General features: G+C 37.2%; 1 protein-coding gene and 1 long non-coding RNA gene across 13 annotated transcripts in view; one reads left to right on the top strand and one right to left on the bottom strand.

Moving 5' to 3' along the window:
• The window catches only part of LOC147840126 (uncharacterized), a 402,217-nt gene that overhangs the window by 101,749 nt on the left and 287,205 nt on the right, over positions 1-13,263 (bottom strand). The window lies entirely within an intron of this gene.
• Positions 1-13,263, top strand: part of grb10b (growth factor receptor-bound protein 10b) — a 156,176-nt gene that overhangs the window by 120,852 nt on the left and 22,061 nt on the right. For 10 of the 11 annotated variants that reach the window (XR_015510994.1, XR_015510995.1, XM_087286607.1 and 7 more), the window contains one exon: positions 6,499-6,655. Coding sequence is in view for 9 of the 11 variants with exons in the window: in XM_087286607.1 (XP_087142733.1) it covers positions 6,499-6,655 (157 nt within the window). In the remaining 2 variants the exon portion in view is untranslated. Of the gene's footprint in view, positions 1-5,502; positions 5,826-6,498; positions 6,656-13,263 lie in introns of those variants that run through there. The other variant, XM_087286611.1, reaches the window with a different exon arrangement.

Below are 13,263 nucleotides of genomic sequence, written 5' to 3'. Positions count from 1 at the left end.
TGGACATGAAACTTAAGCCCCGCCCAATTGTTGCACGCGCAAACCCGGGAAAATTGAAACCTGTGGCCGCGCCCACAAACAGTAGCAAAGAAAAAGAGGAAGACAAGCACTGTAGCAGACGCCAGTTGAATCAAGTCATGAAGATGCTGTGCTCTGCTGGATATTACTGGAAGTGTGAGGGAAAGTTAGTGCTATTTTCTCTGGCCAAAGATGAAACTGTGAAGAGTCAGTGGTTATGATTTTTGCAAAAATACCTCAGCATTATAGCCCCAGCCTTGTGCTGTTCGAGTGCTTCTGGAATCTACACGTTTACAACGGGGCATTCGTTGACCGTTTGTAAAAGGAAGGATCAGAAAAGACTATTTAAGGGACTTTGTCAGTACATGGATCATGGATCAGTTTGTTCCTCCATTTCACTAGTGTAATGGGTTACACACCCTCATGTTATTCCAATCTCCTGAGACCGTCGTTCATCTTCGAAACACAAATTACTTTATAGACTAACAATCATGAGACGTTCAAAGTTCAGAAAAAGAATGAAAAATGCTGTTAAGATGTTCCATGTCACCAGTGGTTCAATTGTAATCATAAAAACTCCAGGAACACTTTTGTATGCCATAAAAACTGTCAGTATGACTTTGTTCACCTATGTCCTGTCTTCAGAAAACACTGGGATTTTGAAGCTTTGTTTGATTACAGTTGAACCACTAAAGAAGTCACATGTGTTGACAATGTTCTTGGTTCCTTAACTGATTGGTGAACATCTCATAGCCCTTGCTGTCTGTGAGGATGAGAGAGCTCTCTTATTTCATCTAAAAAATCTTAGTTTGTGTTTAGAAAAGGAACGATCATAGAATTTTCATTTTTGGGTGAACTGAACCACATTTCTTGTTATTTCTATTCTTTTAAACACACACAAAGGGGTTTGTAAGGCCTAAAAAGGGTTTGCACTCTTTTATTTAATGCAATATAGGGCAGATATTAGAACATGATGGAAATGTGCTGACTGCTTACCTCTGTATGGATAGCTTTTCCACTGTTACCAGATTGTCCAGGTGCTTTTTAGAACACTATTGGTTGGGTTTAGGGAAGGGGGAGGGTGGGGGAATCGGTCGATTGCTCAGTCAGTTGACAGCAGCCTTGTGGATTTACTCAAGAACAGCAGGCGCAAATGGCACTCATGAGAGAAATGTGAGAACTGAAAAAGCATTCACAGCGACCTCTAGTGGATTTGCAACAACAAAAACTGCAAAAAAGCGTTGCTCATCGGAAATATTTTGCTCTGTCCAGAAATGTATATAGGGGTACGTTTTCAGAATGAGCCTGGGTTGAAGTTATTACATCGGAAAAGTGGAGATTGATAGTTGAGACAAATTGTCACCTTGGAATTAAAAGGTTCTATCTGCGCTCTGAATGATTTTGTGATATTAAGCTTCAAAGTTTTTGCAATCCATATGGCAAACAATGTGTGTAAAAAATGTTTAAAATAAAAAGTAAATGTAATCAATTTGTAATGTAATGTAAACAAAAATGTCAGACAGAAATAATAATTATAAAAGGCTCGTACACACTGGGACGCTTTTCGTTTTGTTTTTCAAGACGTTTTTCTGGATTCAAACACAAACGATTTTCACAACCGTTGAGCAGAAGAGAATGCAAAATCACTCCTTGACGTTAGATGGCGCTACAACTTTAAGCTTCTGACACCCGCTTGTAACACAGAAGAAGAAGACAAAGTTGACCACTTGTTAAAATTAGTGGCTGCATCCGAAACCGCATACTTCCATACTATACAGTATGCCAAAATCAGTATGGGAGCCGAGTAGTATGTCCGAATTCATAGAATTCGAAAATCAGTATGCGAGAAGTACCCGGATGACTTACTACTTTTGGCAAGATTCCGGAGTGCGCATCCCATGCATGCTGCGCTATCCCATGATGACCCGCGAGCGAATTCATGAATGGAAGTAAAATGACGCAACTGACGCAGGTAGGTCACGTGACCATGACAAAATGGCGGATGTAGTACGTCCGAATTCCATTCTTACTTTTCACATTCATACTGTATAGAATGTACCTTTCTAACGGCCGAGTAGTACATTTAAATTCAAATGCAGTACCTACTGAGTAGTAGGCGGTTTCGGACGCAGCCATTGACAATTCAAATAAGCATGAATGGTTCAGGTTGCAGCTCCAGCTCCAGCGATAAAGAAATGATTATTGTTCATCAGTGCATTAAGCAGCTCCACGTTCATACCACCTCTGGGCATCTTCTTCAATGTGTGCTCGCACTGATGGTTTTGCGCTTGAGCGCCTCCAAGTGCTGTTTACTGTAACTTCAGCAGCTCCCTGCATGTGAACGAAAGTGCCAACCTGGTTGGTGGAGAAGGTTTTGATGCGGTGCATGAGGCATTTTTAAAAAATAACACTTTTATGTCGGCTGTTTTGCGCGTTGGTGTGCACGATCACATTGACTCCTTTTATTTAGTCACGAGGCGTTAAATGTCGGCAGAAAACGTGAGCAAAAAATGTCTCTGTGTGCACGGGCCTTAAGGTGACAAAATGTATTTGATTACAGATGATTGTTCGAGTTGTAAGACATTAAGGGCCCTATCATACACCTGGCGCAGTGTGGCGCAGTGTGGCGCAAGGCGCGGCGCAATACTTGTTTGGTAGTTTCAGCTTCGTTTTGAGGCGTTGCGCTATGCTGTTTAAAAAGCAAATGCATTAGCGCTTATATGTGCGCCCATAGGCATTCTGGTCTAAAAATGGAGGCGTTTTGAGGTGCACAGCTGGCGCGTCGCTATTTTGAGAAACTAAAATAGATTTTTCATTAGACCAAAACAAACCCAGTCTAAACTCCGGCGCAGAGTTGTGCCTCGCTTACACACTGCTTAATACGCACAAGAGAGCAATAGGCAAATATCTTTACATATGAAAAAAATTAAATATTAAGGATATATATAGGATATAATAAGAATAGATATAGGATATAAATTTAAAGGATTAAAATATTACAAAACATTATTTTCTAGGCTACATAAATATGAAAAATCGCTGCTTTTATGTCTTATTTATCTCAAGAGGCTTTTTCAGTTCATTCATAACAATTTGCGTTTGTATAATATTATTATTATTAGCAGTATTATTTATTATATGCATATTTATATTTGTTTTATTAAAAACAAGCTTAGATTTGCCCACCTGTCAGGTTTTAGACCATATGGGACACAGCATGTGTTTTAGGATATAACTCAGGTTTTTGAGCACATTTTGTTATTATTGTTTATTTATTCGTTTGCTGGAAATTAGAACTTAATTTAGAAATAGTTTTGAAACGAATGTTTGCGCTTAACAAACGCAATTAATTATTTATAGACTAATTGATGTCTGTGCGCAAAGGTTTCCCTATCCAAGAGCGAAAGTGAAAGTGATCCATTATCTCTCATTCTCACGCAGTAGATGCTCTGTTTAACTGATTAAAAAAGTTTTCTGTTAAAAAAAACTGTTAACTGTTAGCTTGTGAAATGCTCAGTTTTTCCACTTAGACTTACTTTGCATCCTGTAAATAGCGAATGTGCTTATGGCGCGACGCTGCTGGCTCTTAAAGGGAATGGGAGATAAGACTCCAATTGGTTTATTCTCAAAACACACCTATAACTTATTAAGAAAATAAACTCAACCCTTTTAGACCATGTGCCTTGGCGCAAAGCGGATTTTTCCGTCCGTAAATTAGCAAAAATTCATTCTGACATGCCCTGAAAGCGTTTGCGCCCTGCTTTTTGCGCTCCGCGCATGGAACGTCAAAATAGAGCCCTAAGTTGTCTTGTTTTTTTTTTTTTTGGTATTGTGAAAAGAACTGCATGAAAAACATAATTAATTCATCAATAATGTCCATGTAAATATCATTTGTGTAAAAAGGAACACAAGTTGTTGGCATCATACTGCCCTTTAGCATTCATTTTAAGTAGAAACTGATGTCAAACGTATGTTTTCAGTATGTTTTTGCTGTTTCTCAAATTCCCAATGAGCCTGTGTTGTTCTTTTTCCATTCTGTTCATATCAGGGGCAGGGTCATCATCAGGGTCATCTGTGATTTGTTGCTCAGGACAGTGGGGGTTGACTTTCAAGGGAATTTTAATTCCCATGAATTTCAGCAATGGCTTAATCAGTGGTGTTGAATACAAACCGTTTGCCATATTCACATTGGTCTCTATTCAGTGACGTTTTCGTTTTAAATAAAACTATTAAAATATAATAAGCACATTTTAAGACAAACTTTCTAGCTAATCGCCTTTTAATAATATATAGGTCAGTAGGGTAATAATGGACTCAATGTGCATTGCAAGAGATGGCTGCAGCTTATGGCTCTATGATATGCTGTTTGCACATATGTGACCCAGTCGTCTCCCTGCTGACTGCCTAAATTGTAGAGTGATGAGTGAAACAGAGGAGGAGGAGGAGAGGAGGAGCAGCCAAGCCAGCTGGAGCACTGGAGAGTTTGCATACCTTTTATGTTACCACCCCTACTGACTCTTTCTTCTGGACTGTTTCCAGTACTCCCTCCAGCCCTCTATCCCTGACTTCCTCTCGCTCTCTCTCTCTCTCCTTCCTCCCCCACCCCCATAACTGAAACAGTCTCCTAAAGGATTGAAAAGGATTGAGTCATCCTTTCTGTCCGGTTTCCTGCGGTCACAGAAAGTTAATTTTAGCCGGGGCAGCCAAGCAGATATGTGCGCGAGTGTCAGACAAAACTCTGAGATTAAACTTTTGCTATCGATTAAAGGGGAAACTCTGTTCACTTCCACAGAAATGGGTGGGGTGTAGTCTCTTTGTGTCCGACTTCTGTTGAATTAGCTGTCTGAGAGTTTACATCTGACTTCTTTCCTTGTTTGCATGTGTGTTTAGGTTTGTGTGGATTCAGGGGTCACCAGTGAAACCGCTGGGGTTTGCTTTTTCGTTTTTTCCCCGACTTCAGTGGAGGAATGTTGGCATTAAGTTTGGCTGGGGGGAAGGCAGAGAGCGGCGTCTCAAGTGCTGGCGTTTGTTTCATTTCAGCCGTAATGAGTCTTGCCCTATCATGAGAGAAAGTTCTGGCTTCAAACTCGCAACTTCAAAGCAGGGCTTTTGAAAGTAAGACAAACTTTCAACAAGTCCTCACATGAAACTCGTTCAAGACTTTAGAAAATTAGATTTCGACAGAGAGGAGCTTTTGCTCTGTCTGGTCCTATCGCCGTCTCCACTTCAGAGGAAATAAACGAGCTGCTAAAAACGAGCCGCTGTCCCTTCTAGAATGAAAGGAAACTGAAGTTATGCAGAAGGAGAGAAAGAAAAGTTAAAGCTGTGTGCGTCTGTCGGTGTGTGTGTGTGTGTGTGTGTGTGCGCGTCTGTGTCTGTGTGGGAATGATTACATCAGCTTGAGCTAGCCCTATGATTGGTTAGGGAAGTGTGGTTTGATTCACTACCTAAAAGCCTGTGGCTGTAACCCTTTGTGAGGGGAACAGAGGCAAGTTGTCTGCCAAGCTGGAAACAGTGCCATCTGCATGCTCTGTTCTGCGCCAAAGCTAGTCTGAGAGAAAGAAAGAGAAGAAGGAAGATTGTGACAGGTAGTACACGCTGAGCCACTGACAGGAAGAAGCATCTGCAAAGCAGAGGAACTGCTTTTTCTTTTCTTTCTTTTTTTTGTTTGCTCGTTTTTTCTATCTTGTGGAGTTGTGGAGACATTCGGGGAGCGGGTCCGTCTCTCAGTTTGTGGAGGAGGACACAGGCTGCTGGGGAAAATGCCATCGTGTTCTCCTGACTGTTGCCTGCTCAGGCCTGGGGAGGTAAGATTTCTCCTCCAGCCCAAACGCACGGATCCCTTTTGGGCACTTCAGAATCTCATTCCCCCTTGGCGACTCCAAGAGTCTGGGGAGTTTGAGTATGGCTGTAGTGAAAATTAGAAACTGTAGAACGAAACCGTAAAATCTAAAACAGACTGCGACGGTCAACCGTTTTTGAGTGAATGATTGATTTGTGTAAAGCTTTAAAGCTTGGTGTGACGGATTTCCGAATGTGTGTTTTGTGCTATGTGAGAGAACGTATGAAAGGTCTCAGAATTTTCGAGAAGAGCTAGAATGTGTGTGAGGAAGGGGGCACAATGACACGGGACACATTTCAAACTGTTTCAAATGAAATGCTTCTCTTTAGCTTCTCCCTCACATCAGTGAGGATGTAGTCTAGACATGGAATTTGCATGATAAGACCTAGATTTGAGCATTAATGGATTTGCACTACGACCCAAAGCCTTAAAAGAGTTTCTTTTTGCTTAAAGGTACGGTATCGTAACATCACATAAAATACCGATTGATTCATTTTGGGGCTCTGAAGATAAAATTTGTCCTGTGACGCAGTACACTTTTCTCCTGTCTAAATGTGATTTTTTTTTTCCATACTAGGAATTTTAGCTGTTTAAAACGAACCTCGAAGACATCTAATTTTTGTTGTTTTCTGTTTCAGATTATAAAAATATTCAGCGAGGACGGGATGGGAAAGGTGGTGGAGATCCCAGCCGACATGACGGCGCGAGACCTGTGCCAGTTTCTCGTCTATAAAAACCATTGTGTGGACGACAACAGTTGGGCGCTTGTGGAGCATCATCCAGCCCTGGGACTCGGTAACTAGCTTGCTCCTTTTCCAAGCTTGAGTGTAGCGAGTAAATTTATAGTGCTGTTTGAAAGTGTCTGTGTGTGTGCGTCAACCACTTTAGATGCACTAATTACAGGGTCTTTTGTGCTGGAGTTGAAATCAATGATGACCATGTAAGAGAAGAAGACAGACTTCCTTGATTCATGCTTTTATGTCTTCGGGCTGGGAGTAATTGATTACCAGTCGCCGGGGGGAAATCCCATGTAATGAAGAGGCATAACAGGAAGTTAGGTTCCCTAAGAGTTGAAGTGCTTCCTTAAAGTTGAGCATTGTCATCATTTGTTACGTGCTATTGAGAGCGGTTTTCAGTGCGACTCATCTCTGCATCAAACCTGTTAAACTCGTTAATCCTAAACTATTGGATTTCAATTGCGTGCTTGGTTGATTGTATAAACCTTGTTTATATGCATTTGATGGGCAACATGGTGGTTAGCACTGTCGCCTTACAGCAAGAAGGTCATTAGTTTGAGATCTAGCTTGGTTAGTTGGAATTTCTGTGTAGAGTTTGCATGTTATCTTCATGTTCGTGTAGGTTTCCTCCGGGTGGTCTGGTTTCCCTCACAGTTCATAGACATGCAATAAATTAGCCGTATGTGTGTGAACGTGTGTGTGTCAATGTTTCCCAGTACTGGATTGCTGCTGGAAGGGCATCCGCTGTGTAAAACATATGCTGGATAAGTTGGCGGTTCATTCCTCGGTGGGGACCACTGATTAATAAAGGGACTAGGCTGAAGGAAAATGAATGTATATGCATATGAAGTCATATTTGAAGTAGCATTAATATTGTTATTTTTGACCTTGCTCAGTTCTAAATACATTTTCTCGTACTTAAACTTTAGATTTTGCCATCCAAACTATGCTGAATTATATAGTTTGTTTAAGCTCTAGTACTTGTATTTTCTTTCTATTAGGGCAGACCCACGTTCCATGAGTTGATGTCATGGTATCTCTTAGAAATTAAACAGATATTTCACCCAAAACTTCACTCGTCCTTTACTTGTTTCAATCCTTTTTTAAGTTTCTTTCTTCTGTTAAACACAAAAGGAAGTTATTTTGAAATATGTTTGAAACCTATAACCAATGTCTTCCTTTGTAATTTCTACTTAGGAAGTCATTGGTTACAGATTCTAAGCTCTCATCGAAATATTACATTGTGTGTTTAACAGAAGAAAGAAACTAATAAAGGTTTGAAATCAATTGAGGGTGCATAAATTGTAAATAAACCTTCATTTTTTTGGGTAAACTATCATTTTAAACAGGATCACGTTATTTTTTTTTTTACATTGACAGTTGCAGTCGGCTGCACATTGTAAGCAAATCTCTAGGCTAACACATGCAGTGCGTTAATTTGTTACCTTGAATAACCTGTGGCGTAAACGTGAGGCATGGTAGTAGGACGCAAGTCAGCCCAGGGCAACGAGTCATACAGTAAGTTCATCTACCCGAGTGTGCGGTCTGGACAGGATTTCTTGTTCCAATCCAAATATTTGTTTTATTTGGCAAACAAACTGTTTCCTTTTTTTTCTTAACGGTCGTCTTCACTGTATCATCAGTCTTTCATCGTCCTTTCAATGTTCTGTTGTGCTTTCAGTTTCCTATTGAGTTTGAGGATACAATAGACGATTGGGGAATTCGGGGAAATGTTGGGGAATTTGGCTTCCCGAAAGATGCAGACTCATTATTCTAAATATATATTTATATATATATAGAGAGAGAAGATATTTTTCAACACATTTCTACACATAATAGTTTTAAAAACTCATCTCTAATAACTAATTTATTTTAATATTTGCCATGATGACAATAAATAATATTTGACTAGATATTTTTCAAGACACTTCTATACAGCTTAAAGTGACATTTAAAGGCTTAACTAGGTTAAAAAGGTTAACTAGGCCGGTTAGGGTAATTAGGCAAGTTATTGTATAATGATGGTTTGTTTTGTAGACTATTGAAAAAAATAGCTTAAATGGGCTAATAATTTTGACTTTAAAATATTTAAAAAAAAATTAAAACTGCTTTTATTCTAGCCAAAATAAAGCAAATAAGACTTAAAAAATTTTTTAAAAAATATTAATCAGACATATTGTGAAAACCTTGTGAAATCCTTGCTCTGTTAAACATCATTTGGGAATTATTTAAAAAAGAAAAGAAAAATTCAAGGGGGGGCTAATAATTCTGACTTCAACTGTATATAAGACATTAGCTACAAAACCTATTTGAGTTTCTTTCTTCTGTTAAACAGAAAAGAAGATATTTTGAAGAATTCCAATAACCAGTATTCTTTAAATTATCTTCTTTTGTCCTGAACAAAAGAAACTCAAGGTTTGAGAAATTATGAAGTAATTTTCATTATTGAGTGAACTATCCCTTTAATAATATAGAAAAGTTTTTAAAGGGTGTAATACCAAATGTGTGTTTAGACAGAACTATTTTGTAATAGTTTTTGTCAGATCAAAAAGCAATGACAGCATTTAGTTGTCCATGAACTATACACTTAATCCACTTAATAAAGCTGTATTGAAGCTCTTTCTTTCTTTCTTTCTTTCTTTCTTTCTTTCTTTCTTTCTTTCTTTCTTTCTTTCTTTCTTTCTTTCTTTCTTTCTTTCTTTCATATACAAGTTTACTTGTCTTCTCATGTGCAGAGAAATCATTCTGGCCATTTGGTGAGATTTCTCATTTATTTTCCATCTGCATGGATTGATCCAAGCTTCAGTTAGACCTCTTAATGCTATAAATGATGCAACATGGACGTGTTAATCCTACACATAATTAACTAAGAATGCAGTATTTGGTTCAATGTTGTTTATGAAATACCAGTCAAGCTTTGTCATACTACATGACTACATACATGACTACATACATTTTGTTGGCAAAATAACTTTTTTTGTATTAAAGATTGCGCTTTACAGCAAAAAGCTAGTATTAAGCTAGTGTTGTGACACTTGTTTCAAGGAACTTATGCTCATTTTACAACTCCTAGAGTTAAACAGTCATTACGGCTGAATCTCCAGGTCTGGCAGGAGAAATTTTAGCTTAGCTTAGCATAAATCCTTAAATCAGATTAAACCATTAGCATCTTGCTTTTTATGTTTTTTTTATAAAACTTTTTATAAAGAGTTTTTAATATTAATAAAGGATATAATAATTGTAATAATTAAGGAACTTTTCTGCAGTACCATCGCTGCTGCAGGCACAATAATATTACCCAGTACCTAAAGGTAGCAAAGTAACTAGCCAGAATGAGAGTTTAGTTATTGGCCATAGGCTATCAGCATAGCACCTTTCCATTTTCTATCAGTCCTAATATACAATGTAACTACAAAAAAAAATCAAGATTTAAATAGAAAAACTATCAAAACTTTTTGATCATTTTTGAGCGAGATGCTAATGGTCAAGTCTGATTCAATGATGAATGCTAAGCTAAGCTAAAAGTGCTTCCACCAGACACCAAAATCAGTTGATTGGGTTAACAATGGTAAAACTCTACTGTTAAAGAGTCTTGTTATTCTTTATATTAATAACAAAAATGTGTTCTTATTAATGTCTTATCAGCACATGCTTATTTTAAAACAAACATATCAGTTTAGACAACGCTTTATTTTCTCTGCGACACATGCTGTGTTTTAAACGTCAGGTCCGTTCCTCATTTGTTATGGATCCACTCTGCTTGCAAAGTGTGGTTGAGCGAATGCATGACATCATCTCTCTGCAATGCAATCTCTCCTTACTAAGCCAAATATTGAACGGCAGGATGATGGAAAAGCTTGTCACTCCAGAGTTCTTCTGTATCTCAGAGCGTCATTTCAAGATGGATGTGTTGTGGGGAAAAGTCATAAGCCGGTCTGTTGTAAAGTGGATTAAAGGATGCAGATATATTGATACACGTATTCAACGTAGTTGTAACTGGATATTAGCGTGAATTATTGCTAGGCTTTCCGGATACAGTGAGTGTAGAAAAGAGTTTTGAAGTTATATTGAATCCAAAATAAATTTTAAAGGGATAGTTCAAATAAAATAAAAAAATGAAAATGATCTCATCATTTATTCTCTCATGTGGTTTTACACCTTTATTTTACACTGTAAAACCCAGCAGTCAACATTATCAAATGAAATGAGTGTAGATAACTCAAAATTGACTGAATGTTAACTCTACTCATTTGAATAGAGTTTTGAACTCAGTGTTAAAGGATATGAGGTAATTAAATACCTCATTACTTCAACTTAAATGGAAGTTCACAGTATTCAGTTTTGTTTTTTAACTCAAATGGTTTGTTGCAATTGGTTTCATCAAACGGTTTGAGTTGCCTTAACTTATGGGGTTTTACAGTGCAGTGTATTTCTTCTGTTGAACACAAAAGAAGATATTTTGAAGAATGGTGTTTGCTGGGACAATTTCCATACAAGGTTACAATAGTTTTGGATTTTTCATTAGTTTTCGTTTTTATTTCATTTTGACTTTTTGTTTTCAAATTCTGTTAGTTTTAATTAGTTTTTAGAGGCAGATTTACTAGTTTTTATTAGTTTCTATGTCGAAATTGCTTAGTTTTAGTTTAGTTTTTGTTAGTTTCAGTATTAGTTTTATTTTTATTTTATTTATTTTTTTTTTTTTTACAAATAAATTAGAATATTTGTTAGGTGCAAGATACAAAATCATCAGAATATTGTATAATACCTCAACCAAAGACATATTTTTGAAATCTGTATTCAGAGGACACATTACCACTACCATCTATCCATCCCCAAATTCAAATACAACAGCCCACAAGATTGCAGGCCTAAGTACCGTTTGTGCAATGCTGCTTCTGGGGTTAGATACACAGTAGTGATGGAAAGTTCAGATCTTTTCCTTGATCCGGATTTTTTATGACAGTTCTCCCATGTTTGGGCTCAACATATCAAAATTACGTCGTCAGCAATCATAATTTAAGTCCGTTAAAACATCCTCATGATCTGAAAAGTTTTTTTTAACTTAATTTTTGCAACCCAACCCAATTTACTTATTTAAATTTCATTACGATTTTCTGTTATATTGTTATTTATTTCTGTGAAATAAACTTACATTTACCCAGATAGTCTCATTTAAGCCCACAGTTTACCCGCGCTGCACTTGTTCAAGTTTAGTACACTGAATCACACATGTGCATTTTATGAGTACACCAGTTCTCAAATCCGATCACTGTGTAACATTACTGTTCTAATATCTAAATAATTCAGGAATATGGTTTATTTCGAGTCAGAGGGGGTATCAGGAATGTTAAAAAGTAAGTCGTTGTGGATTATTGGACAAAAATGTGTTAAATGAATACTTTTAAGTGTCTGCTCGGGTCGTATTTAATGTTTCACCATGCTGCTGTGATGTCCAGTCGTTGTTTTTTGGAGCCACAGCGAGGATTGACTGGAGGAGGACTGGCTTGATCTGGCCAATGGCAGCAAGATTCCGAGGTGTCGTATGGCTCAAACACCCGGTGTAATACTTGCATCGAGAAGTAAATAGATTTACTTCTTAAAGGCTTGTGTATTAAATACATTTACAAAGACTAAAGCGAAGGATGTTTTTGCTATAATTTTTGTTAGTTTCAGTTAGTTTTGTATGTACACAATACAGTTTCAAAAACTCTCGTTTCTATTTTTTTATTTCAGTTAACAAACATTTTTTTTTGTTTTTTCATTCGTTTTTGTTAACTATAATAACCTTGTTTCCACGGTAGGAAAAAATACTATGGAGTTAAATAGGTCCCAGCAACCAGCATTTTTCTAATTATCTTCTTTTGTGTTCAGAAAGAGAACATTTTGTGTGAACAATCCCTTTAAAAGTATCTTTCATTTGCTGTATTTTCATTAAATTTGGGAAATTAAATTGGGATATTATCACACACATCACATATTTAGGTTTAATTAAACAAAACTTTTTAAAGTGTCTTTTGAGAATACAATCCAAGTCATCACAAATCTTTAAATTTGTTTAATACATTTTAAAAAAAATCTGTCGCAATGAATCAAATTTGCTTGAAAATCTGCTTAAATTTTTTTCTCTTTCTCATTATTCATCTCTTTCACATCTCGCTTTGTAAATTAGAAAATTTGTTTGTGGGGTGAGTGTAACGGATCTCCCCCATAGTTTCCTGTTACCAAACAAAACCAGCTTCACAGTTGGATGAAGAGTACGTGTCCATGTCAGGGTTCAGGGTCTTTTGAGCAGTCGCTGGCGACATTAACTCCACACCATGCTAAAAACAGAGAATCTGCAAGAAGGGCAGAGAAACAGAATCAAGTAGACATAGATGTATGCATGCATATACTGTAAAACCCAACAGTCATCTTTATCAAATGAAATAAGTGTAGTTCACTCACAATTTACTGAAAGTTAATTCTACTCATTTGAAGAGTTTTGAACTCAGTGTTGAAGGTAATGAGTTAATTAAATACCTCATTACTTCAACTTAAATGGAGTACGTTCACAGTACTCATATAGATTAGTTTAGTTTATCAAATGGTTTGTAGCAATCAGTTTCCTCAAATGGTTTAAGTTGCTTTACCTTATTGTTATCTTATTGCCTGACTTATTGGGTTTTA

Source organism: Danio rerio, chromosome 16 (genome assembly GCF_052040795.2).
Source record: "Danio rerio strain M-AB ecotype USA chromosome 16, GRCz13ab, whole genome shotgun sequence".
Lineage (NCBI taxonomy): Eukaryota > Metazoa > Chordata > Actinopteri > Cypriniformes > Danionidae > Danio > Danio rerio.
The sequence above is the reverse complement of the archived record's forward strand: the minus strand, read 5'-3'. Positions and strand labels throughout refer to the sequence as shown.